The 11,364-nt window shown below is 43.0% G+C and overlaps 1 protein-coding gene across 1 annotated transcript; it reads left to right on the top strand.

Annotated features, from left to right (window-relative positions):
* The first annotated feature begins 7,970 nt into the window (after nucleotides 1-7,970).
* Nucleotides 7,971-9,643, top strand: TFDP3 (transcription factor Dp family member 3). Its single transcript, XM_032147981.2, has one exon. It carries the CDS (start codon nucleotides 8,066-8,068, stop codon nucleotides 9,275-9,277), a length of 1,212 nt encoding a protein of 403 aa, XP_032003872.1. The 5' UTR covers nucleotides 7,971-8,065; the 3' UTR covers nucleotides 9,278-9,643.
* Nucleotides 9,644-11,364: the final 1,721 nt, after the last annotated feature.

Below are 11,364 nucleotides of genomic sequence, written 5' to 3' on the forward strand. Positions count from 1 at the left end.
CAGACAGAGCAAAACTCCGTCTCAAAAAAAAAAATAAATTCATAAAATAAAATAAAAACAACAACAGAGAATTCGTATATTTTTCACTCAGATTTCATTCTTTTTAAAAATAGCTATCTAGTATTCCATTATAAACACTTAAAAAATATTTGCCTCTAATTTTGCCAAAATACTAAAAGCTTTTTAATTTTCCTGTTTTCTGCTATAGAAATTTAAGCAAAATATATACTTAACCTGTGATCTATATTTATTCTTTGAATGAAAAGATACAGCCATCCTTCAAATTTTACATTTTATCAGCGTCTTTAAAAAAATCTGAGGTGCATACTTTCCAAGTGCTTGACCGATTTTCAAAAAGAGCTATAGTTCCTTACAACTCAAATGGAATTTTCTTATGGAAATCCATTTTAGTCCTGTTAGATTCTTGAAACCAGTCTTCTTTCTGCTTTTTTGAAGTGTAGAAGAAACTATTTGATTTTTCCCAAGCTTGCCTCTGCTCCAGAGGTGGCCTGGATTTGGGTCTCCGTGAGCCTCTTTCCAAGTGAGCTGATGCTAGGACTGCCAGTCTGGCTGTAAGACTGACAACTTGTGGTTAGTGAAGGACTGTGTTTATAAACATCCATTGATGAGTGATCGGCCAACACACACATCCCCACACATATACATCCCCACATATGCATGCCTTGAGAGATTGAACCAGCACTTTTTTTTTTTTTTTAAGAGACAGGGTCTCCCTCTGTCACTCAGGCTGGAGTACAGTGACACAATCATAGCTCACTGCAGCCTCGAACTCCTGGGCTCAAGTGATGCTCTTGCCTAGGCCTCCCTGAGTGCTAGGACGACAGGCATGAGCCACCGCACTCAGCCTTGAATGAGGCATCTCTAAGGCCTCTGATATAGCCACATTTTTGTTTCAGGTAACTTTAATGCAGAAATGCATTATTCATAGAAATTAATCAGAAAAGTCAATCAGTAAGCCATTTAATTGAGGGGTCCCTGTCCCTATATTTTCTGTACCTCCCACACCCACCCTTCCCACCTCAACCCTGTATTGTAATACTCAGTGGGCACAATGGAAGTTTTCTCTATTTCCCAGAAGACAATGGGGTTCACAGTTAATTGTGGTTTGGCTTCTTGATGTTCCTTGTAGTTGCATGTCACTAGACCAAGGTTAGCCCATAGGATATCTTCTTCAGCATAATATGACTATCTTACTGAAAACCGACTAATCTTTGGCCTGCTTTTTGTTAACTGCCACCCAACACAACAGGTGCTGAGAACACAATAGGCCCTCATTACAGAGTTCTTGCTTGATGGAGGCAAGATAGCTAGGCTAGAGGGAAGACAGAATAGATAGTCAAACATTTAGCAATCTCTTCTATCCCATTATTCTAAGATTCTCTCATTGTTTGCCAATCCAACAGCATTCCAGGTTTTTGTATATCCAACCCATACGTTTCTGATGAATGTGTGTTTAAATTTCTAAAAGGCAGATTTAGAAAAGCAATTTATTGTCACAGATCCCTTAGGATCCATCTTCTTTAACTACAAACCAGATGTCTCATTTTCCCGGTAGGAAATAGACCTTGAACTTGGAAAGTCCACATTCTGTTTTCTACTCATCTCAACACAGTGAGAGGATTTCCAAATTGGTCAAGTGAGCCTCTTCTATCCCAGAGCAATGGAGCATGTTTTGCATTGTGAGGGTGGTCACTGGAGTTGGGTTGTGGGTCAGGAAACTTGTGTTCTGCTTTGAAGTCCCCCACAAATTCAGTATGACTCCTGGAAGTTACATCTTTTGGGGACTTTTGTTTCACAATCAGTGGAGAATCATGCCTTGCCTACAATGCCAGATGATAGGAAAGAGACGTGCAAAATGTTTTGAGCTTGCTGAAGGAAATACAATGACATAATCCCAAAGTGGCATGCCATCGCAGTAATCAGATTTTAAAATTCTGTAAAGTTAGTTGAGGCCCTATGAGATTGAGCCTACTTAAATTTGATGTTGTCCCATGCATGCATAGAGACTCCTATGGTGTTAGAAGATCTTTAGAAAGAACATTTATCCCAACTGTCCATCTGGCCAATAAAATTTTTGGTAGCATCCTAGCAGATAGACACATGGCCTCTGCTTGAATACTACCTGCCCAGGGAGTTTACTACTGCCTGAATAGCCCTTTTCTTTGTTGAATCACTTAAGTCATTAGCAATGACTTTCTTAAATTGAGCTGGAACCAGCGTTTGTGTAACTTCTGCCTGCTGTTTCTAATTTTTTTCTCTGGAGTAGCAAAGATCAAGTTTGTGTTTTCTTTTACAGGATGGCTCTTTAGATATTTGAAGACAGCCCTCATCATGTCTCTCCTCCAGAGAAAAATTATTTTTTGTAGCATCAAGTTGTTTTTTGAGACAGAGTCGCTCTGTCATCTAGGCTGGAGTGCAGTGGTGCAATTTTGGCTCACTACAACCTCCGCCTCCCAGGTTCAAGTGATTCTCCTGCCTCAGCCTCCCGAATAGCTAGGACTGCAGATGCCCACCACCACGCCCAGCTACTTTTTGTATCTGTAGTAGAGATGGGGTTTCACCACGCTGGCCAGGCTGGTCTCAAACTCCTGACCTCAAATGATCTGCCTGCCTTGGCCTCCCAAACTGTTGAGATTACAGGCATGAGTCACCACACCCAGCCTGTAGCATCAAATTCTTATCCCCTCCCTGCCTTGACCACCACCAATCCCAGAGACTCCTGGGACCATGGGCATATTTTCTAATATTGCCAAGTGGAGCTCAGGAATCTCATCCAAACAATACTGCATACAGGATCCTGGCCCAACTGGCCCAGAAGGTGAGGCACCAAGCAGACCTTTCTTCAGCCCTCCCTCATGTACCCTGAAGGGCCAGGAGGGTTTTGTTTTGACAACCTGCATTCTGTTTGAGCCATGTGGAATCTTGGAAGGTCTTGAAATTTCTCTAAAGAGAAATTGATAATGGCAGATGTTAAAACAAAAGCTAAATTGATAACCAAATAATGCTCAAACTCTTTTATGCAAATGAAGGGGTGGATCTTTATTGAGCACCCGGAAGGCTTAACATTTTCTATTTCTCTAAAGAGAAATTGATAATGGCAGATGTTAATTTCTCTAAAGAGACAGCAAGGACTTGGAATTCATCTGGCTGGCAGGCCACCTTCTGACCTACTAGGACAAGCTACCTTCCCTTTTATTGGGCTAAAATGTGTGTGACTCCTTTGCCATGAGAGGTTAGGAAAAGTCTCTTCCTAAATCTGTCCTCCTCTCTTCTTCTAGGTACTTGAGAGGTTGCTTTGCTCTGTAGGACTAGATGAACCTTTACTTTGCTGAGCCCTGGGCAAACCCTGGGTGTTATTTTCACTCGTGGGTAGTTGTTAGATCATCGTTTTTGTGGGGCAAGGAGGGCTGGATTTCCTACTCTGCCATTTTGCTGATGTCATCCTACATTTTATTTTTTACTCATTTAGCTCAGGGGTATGGCCCACAAGTGGACTGCCTATTTTTATAAATAAAGTTTTATTGAAGCACAGCCACACTCATTTGTTTACATGGTGAGTATTATAGCTTCTGTACAATGGCAGAGTGAGTAGTTGAAAAAAAGACTGTATGGTGTCTGCAAAACTTCAAATTTTTACTATCTATCCCTTAATAGAAAAAGTCTGCTGACCTCTGTTTTGGATCATGACTGAAAATTATACATCATGTGAAAATTTACTATCACAGCAATGAATAACAGTGATTTTTGCTGAAGGTGACAAAAATTAATTTTGTGGAATACAAAATAATTCCTGAAATATGTACGTCTTTACATAATTACTCATCCATATATTGCTAGACCATAAGAAGAACACTCAGACATGCAGAGTCATAATTAAACTCAGTCATCTTTGATATTTTGCTTTCAATAGTATTAAAACCATCACTTTACACATATTGATTTTGCTTTTATAAAGGTATAGTTGTCAAAATAGAAGATAGAACATATTTAACAATTTTTTTGCTTTGACTTATAATTTTTAATTATCAGGCATATGCTCAGTTTGTATTCTTGCTCTGGGCCTCTCAAATGTTAGAGTGGGAAGCCTGGATGAGGCTTGTTAAGCATGTCAACACTTAGATGTCAGGAGCCATTTTTTGCTCTGTTGGGGCCTTATGTTCTGAGCAAAGTCTCTGAGAAGTTCTACCAATGCTTAACGAGTTCAGCAAAGCCCACCTGTCTGCAGCTACCACAGGGCAGTGAGAAAAAAACCAGCAGAGCACCTGCTATGAACTAAATTGCATCCTCTGAAAATTCTTATGCTGAAACCCAAACACCCAATTTGACTATATTTGGAGATAGAGTCTTTAGGAGGTAATTAAAATTAAATGAAATCATAAGAATGGAATCTTAATCTTATAGGACTATGTCTTTATAATAAGTGAAATCAATCTCTCTCTCTCACTCTCTCCTTTCGCTTTTTCATGTGAGAAACATAGTGAAAAGGTAGCCATCTGCAAGATAGAAAGAGGGTGCTCACCAGAGACCAAATCCTGCTAGAACCTTGGTCTTAGACTTTCCTGCCTCCAGAACTATGAGAAAATAAATGTATGCTATTTAAGCCACCAGTCTACAGTATTTTGATATGGTAGTCCAAATACAATAAGACAGATTTTGGTATTGAGAAGTGGGGTGCTGCTGTAAAAAATACCTAAAAATGTGGAAGTGGCTTTAGAACTGGGTAATGGGTACAGGCTAGAGTCTTGTGGCACATCCTAGAAATATTGACATTTAGGGCAATCCTGGTAAGGTCTCACAGAGAAATAAAGAACATGATATTGAAAACTGGAGGAAAGGTAATTTCTGTTATATGGTGGCAAAGAACTTGGCTGAACTGTGTCCTAGTGTTTTGCAGAAGTTAGAACACGCAAGTGAAGAAATTGGATATTTAGCTAAGGAGATTTCTAAGCAAAGTGTTGAGGGATTGGCTTGGTTTCTCCTGACTAATTATGGTAAAATGCAAGAAGAGAGAGATGAATTAAAGAAGGAATTGTTAAGCAAAAAGGAACCAGAACTTAACAACTTGGAATATTCTCAGCCTATCCATATTGCAAAAAATGAAACTTGTCCTGAAGAGAACACTAACCCTACAGCTGGACAACCATTTGATGAAGAGATTGTGGGTGGGACTCATGAGTATAATCAGCCATCTCAGCGGAAGCCAGGAATAGAAGTGGGATTATATGAGCAAAAACACTAGCTTGAACTAAAGGAGACAGAGAAAGCTACACAGAAGGAAGGAAGACTTTTGAAGTTCTTGGATTCTCAGGAGCAGACCATTTAGCTATTTGGCTGCTAATTGCACTGTTATTCAAGGAAAAATAAGAATAACCATGAAGGCATTTATAGATAATCAGGGCTGACACTTCTACCACAGGCCCAGGGGGCAAGGCTGTTTCTACCTCAGTTTCAAAGGGTGATACCACCTCTCCAGTTTCAGTGGGCCAGGATGACCCCGCCCTGTGCCTCAGGGGCAAGGCAGCCTTTATAGACAATCCTTTGGGCTGGACCTTCTCTGATAACTGAAGGGGCAGGGCCCTAGCAGAGCCATGAAAGTGACACTGCCACTCAAGTGGTGGGTAGAGTGTTGAACCAAAGAGGATTATTATTGAGCCTTAAGATCTCATGGAATTCGCTTTGCTAGGTTTTGGACTTGCTTGGGACTCACTACCCTTTCTTCCTTCTGATTTCTTTCTTTTGGAATGGGAATGTCTATCCTATGCCTCTGTCACCATTGTATTTTAGAAGCACATAACTAGTCTGGTTTCACAGGTTCACAGCTAGAGAGGAATTTTGTCTCTGGATGAATCTTACCTTAGTCTCACCAATATATAATTTACATGATATTTAGATGAGACTTTGGACTTTAGACTTTAAGAGTTGATGCTGGAAAGAGTGACAACTTTGGGGACTGTTGGAATGGAATGAATGCATTTTGCATGTGAGAAAACATAAATTTGGGGCGAAACAGAGGGGTTAAAACTCTCTCCTTAACTAAACTTTAGACAGGCTCCTCTAAGCCCTCTTTTTGACCTCATCTTTGCTAAGTCTAGTTTTAGCAAGAGTTTAGCTTAAGTCACTTTAGTGAGAATCCCCTGCTCTTGATATCCAATCACCTTCAATATCTGATCACACTCTTCTTCCCCACCCTTGATATCTGATCACCCCAGCCTACCTTTAGCAAGAATCTCGTTAAGTTGGTTTAACAAGAATTCATCTACCCTTGATGTATCTTCTTAGTAATTTTTCATCCACTGACCACTTCACTCTGCTCCTTGGCTACAAATCCTCTTACATTTACTGCATTTAGAATTGAGCCCAGGCCTGGTGCAGTGGCTCACAGCCAGGCGTGGTGGCGGGAGCCTGTAATCCCAGCTATTCAGGAGGCTGAGGCAGGAGAATCTCTTGAACCCAGTAGGCGGAGGTTGCGGAGGTTGTGGAGGTTGCAGTGAGTCTAGATCGTGCCACTGCACTCTAACCTGGGCGACAGAGTGAGACTCTGCCTTAAAAAAGAATTGAGCCCAGTTCTATCCTGAGGTCTCTTTGCCCCATTGCAATAGTTCCTGAATAATATCTGTTTTACCTCTTTTACTACTGTCCAGCTCTGGTTCTGTTAGGCAAATGCTATAGACTGAATTTTGTCCCCCTACCCAATAAAATTCATATGTTGAACTCCTAACCCCCAATTTCACTACTCTTTCACTACTGTCCAGCTCTGGTTCTGTTAGGCAAGTGCTATAGACTGAATTTTGTCCCCCTACCCACTAAAACTCACATGTTGATGCCCTAACCCCCAATTTGACTGTATCTGGAGACAGGGTCTTTAGGAGGTAATTAAGGTTAAATGAGGTCATAAGGGTGGGTCCCAAATACGATAGGATGTGTCTTTATCAAAAGAGATCTCTCCAAGCCCCGCTGCCACGTGAGGACACAGTGAGAAGGCAGACATCTGAAAGCCAGGAAGTGAGCCCTCACCAGAAACCAGCCCTGCTGGAAACTTGATCTTGGACTTCTAGCCTCCAGAACTGTGAGAAAATAAATGTCTATTGTTTCAGCTACCCAGTCTATGGTATTTTGTTACGGCAGCCCGAGGTGAGTGAGACAGCACCTCTGTGTATTTGAGGCTGAGGTGTATGCATGTGTGCAATCACATGCATTATTTCCAGAGTCGAGGTGCTAGAGAAAGTTGGTGTGGACTAGAGAAGCAGGCCTGAAGACACAGAGCCTATGTGGCATGGTTATTAGGACTCTTGGTGAGTGAGGCAGAGTTGAGACCAAGGGTGGGAGAAAGAGACTGCCACAGGCCTCTGCTTCTGCTGGGCTTTGTCCTGTTCTCTCTTTAGATTTCTTTCTCATTGGCAATGTGTGTAGCTTCCAAAGTGAGGTGTAGGCTGTGGACTTAGTCTATTGACTGTACCACAGCCCAACAAATAAATGATACTGTATATTGTTAACTCCTTTTTCTCATCTCTATCTACTCAGGAAGGCTTAGTGTAGCTGTTTGGGTAGAGAGACAAAAACTGGATTCTTCCACAATAAGCTTCTTGACCAGCAGGTGAAGAAATAATCCTTGCAAGAGCCCAGATCCAGCTTCTTGTGAGACAATGGCTGGGAAGAAATGATAGATGGGCCTGCAGAGGCCTACACGTCTGATTTTCATTAGTCCCTTTAGGATGCGCTATGGTTTAAATGTGTCCTCCAAAAGTTCATGTGTTGGAAACTTAATTACCATTGTAACAGTATTAAGAGGTAGGGCCAGAGGAGGAGAGGCTGAAGGCGTGAAAAGGCACGCAGGCGCACTGCACGGACCGCCCCCCTGCCGCTGCGCACCTCACGCGGCGCATGTTACGCCGCGCACCCCACGCCACGCACGTTACGCCACGCACCCCACGCCACGCATGTTACGCCACGCACCTCACGGCAGCCATACTCTCGGCCTGGAAGAATTGTTTTTCTTCTCTGGAAAGGTGAACATTTATAGCATTTATTTCCCAAATCTGGTAACATGGCAAAATATGTCAGTCTAACCGAAGCTAACGAAGAACTCAAGGTCTTAACAGACCAGAAGCAGACCAGTGGCCCCGTGGCCGTTTACCTCTCCACCGTGAACCCGCTCGGGAAGCAGCTCTTGCCGAAAACCTTTGGACAGTCCAATGTCAACATTGACCAGCAAGGGGCAATTGTTATGCCTCAGAGACCGGCAGCATCAAACATCCTTGTGGTAGGAAGCCCAAACCCACCCAGCACTCACTTTGCCTCTCAGAACCAGCCTTCCTACTTCTCACTTCCGTGGGCCGGGCAGCACAACAGGAAAGGAGAGAAGAATGTCATGGGCCTGTGCCATCTTTCCATGAAGGTCTGGGAGATGGTGCAGAGGAAAGGGACCACTTCCTGCCAGGAAGTGTTGGGCGAGCTGATCGCCGAGTTCAGAGCTGCCAGCAGCCACGTCTCACCAAACAGGTCAGCTGATGACGTGGGGAACATAAAACGGCGCACCTACGATGCCTTAAACGTGCTGATGGCCATGAATATCATCTCCAGGGAGAAAAACAAAATCAAGTGGATTGGTCTGACCACCAAGTCGGCTCAGAACTGTCAGAACTTACGGGTGGAAAGACAGAAGAGACTTGAAAGAATAAAGCAGAAACAGTCTGAACTTCGACAACTTATTCTACAGCAAATTGCCTTGAAGAACCTGGTGCTGAGAAACCAGTATGTGGAGAAGCAGGTCAGCCAGCAGCCGCCGCCCAACTCAGTCATCCACTTGCCCTTCATCATCATCAGCACTAGCAAGAAGACCGTCGTCAACTGCAGAGTCTCCAACAACAAATCAGATTATCTGTTTAATTTTAACGGCTCATTAGAAATCCACAATGACACAGAAGTGCTGATGTGGATGGGCATGGCTTTGGGGCTAGAGTCCGGGAGCTGCTCTGCCGAAGACCTTAAAATGGCCAAAAGTTTGGTCCCAAAGGCTCTGGAGCCGTACGTGACAGAAATGGCTCAGGGAACTTTTGGAGGCGTGTTCACGACGGCAGGTTCCACGTCTAATGGCACGTGGCCTTCTGCCAGTCACCTGACCAACAGTGCGGATGGGATGCTGGCCACAAGCTCCAATGGGTCTCAGTACAGTGGCTCCAGGGTGGAGACCCCAGCAGTCGAGGAGGAGGAGGACAACAACGATGACGACTTCAGTGAGAATGACGAGGATGACTGACTTCCTCTCCCCTTAAGATTCAGCTTCAGGAAAAAGAAACTTTTTTTTTGTTTTAGATGTGAGGTTTTCTGTTTGTTTTTTGCCTACTCCCAAGAAGATATTGGTAAGCTATAGAATTTAGATATGCACCTCTGATAAGCAAGGATTGTTTCCCGTATGATTAAGATGTGCTGTTGATGTGTGTTTTGATACCAGTGTGCTGATGCAGAATCTTTATTTACTTTTTAGGATTTTGTGTTTTCATTTTCTATTTTTCTTTAAATGCAGAGTTCATTGTTGCCCCTTAACAGTTTTTCCTGAGTTTACTGAAGAAATTGTACTTCATCCACATCCATGAAAATAAAATGCTGTCCTGTTGTGCACAGTCAGTACCGAATGCCGTTTATTTGCCGTGGGTTTGGATGGCACCCCCCCGCCCGATGCATAGCAAGACTCTTGAGTTTTCCGTTTGTTCAGTTTTGCAGTGTCCAGAGCCCCAAGCAAACGGCAGAATTCTATTTTCAGAACAATAAACACCATCAATCTTAAAAAAAAAAAAAAAAAAAGAGGTAGGGCCTTTAAGAGGTGATGAGGCCATGAGGGCTGTGCCGTCATCAATGGATTAATGCTGTTATCATAGGAATAGACTCTTGATAGAAGGATAATTTCAACCCTATTCCTCTCTCTGTCTTGAATGCTTGCTTGCCCTTCTGCCATGTTAGGACACAGCAGGAAGGTCTTCACTAGGTGCCAAGCATATGCTGGCACCATGCCTTTGGACTTCTCAGGCTCCAGAACTATGAGCCAAATAAATCTATTTTTCTTTATAAATTACCCAGTCTGTTATAGGAGCAGAAAACGAACTAAGACAGGGTGGCTGAAGGCTCCCAGCTGGCAATCAAGGCACATCTATCTATGCAGGAATCATTTGCTGACTGGAAGCAAGATGAGTAGGTTTTCCTTTTTCAAATTGGTGAGATAGAACAGCGGTGGAGCCTATAGCAGTGTCATGGTATGGTGAGAAGAAACTGGGTCAGAATCTCGGGAGGGAGATCTTGACTCATTAATATGAGAAAGTTGTACCAAAAGTGTGGCTGGGGGCAGCAGAGGGAGCTGTTGCTTTTTTCAAGCACAGTTTCACAAAGGGTCATCTTTCCAACCATATGCAGACCTGTCCAGAGTTCCAAGAAAAAATAGACGCTAGGATAATCACTGTGAAAGCAAGACCGTAAGACCCATTAAGAGAGGGCAGGTAGTTAATTACAATGAGATACCACTTCACACCCATTAGGATGGCTATTATGATTATTATTTTGAGATAAGGTCTCACTCTATTGCCCAGGCCTGCGGTGCAGTGGAAAGATCATGGCTCACTGCAGCCTCAACCTTCCAGGCTCAATCAATCCTCCCACCTCAGCCTCCCCAGTAGCTGGGACTACAGCTACTCCACACCTAGTCAATTTTTTTTTGGTATTTTTTGTAGAGATGGGGTTTCACCATGTTGCCCAGGCTGGTCTCGAGCCCCTGGGCTCAAGCAATCCACCTACCTCAGCGTCCAAAAGTGTTGAGATTACAGGTGTGAGCCACCACACATGGCCATGACTGACTTCTTTTACTTAGCAAAATGTTTCCAAGGTTCATCTATCTTGTAGCATGGATCAATACTTCATTCCTTTTTATGGGTGAGTAACATTCCATTGTATGGATGGATAGACTTTTTGTTTATCCAGTCATCTCTTGATGGACAGTTGGGTTGTTTCTGCCTTTCGGCTATTGTGAGTAACAATGCAGTGAACATTAGTATGCAAATATCTGTTCAAGTCTCTGCTTTCAATTCTCTTGAGTATGTGTGTATCTAGGAGTGGAATTACTGGGTCATATGGTAACACTATATTAAGCTTTTTGAGGAAACACCAGGCAGGTTTCCACAGAAGCTGTGAAATTCTCACCAGCAACATACAAGACATCTAAGACATGGTTTTGAGTAGTCTTGGGAGTAGAAAAGACACTACCAAGGTCACCTGTGTATAGTGATGGCACTGGCTGGTCGTTGTTTTTTTTTTTTTTTTGAGTTGGTTACCTTGTGTCCTGTCTGAATACTTTTCCGA

The sequence above is a fragment of the Hylobates moloch genome, unplaced genomic scaffold, assembly GCF_009828535.3.
Source record: "Hylobates moloch isolate HMO894 unplaced genomic scaffold, HMol_V3 SCAFFOLD_1429, whole genome shotgun sequence".
Taxonomy (NCBI): Eukaryota; Metazoa; Chordata; class Mammalia; order Primates; family Hylobatidae; genus Hylobates; species Hylobates moloch.

Excerpts from the sequence above, each read along its gene's own strand:
- TFDP3 (XM_032147981.2), top strand. The coding sequence starts at position 8,066 with ATGGCAAAATATGTCAGTCTAACCGAAGCTAACGAAGAACTCAAGGTC.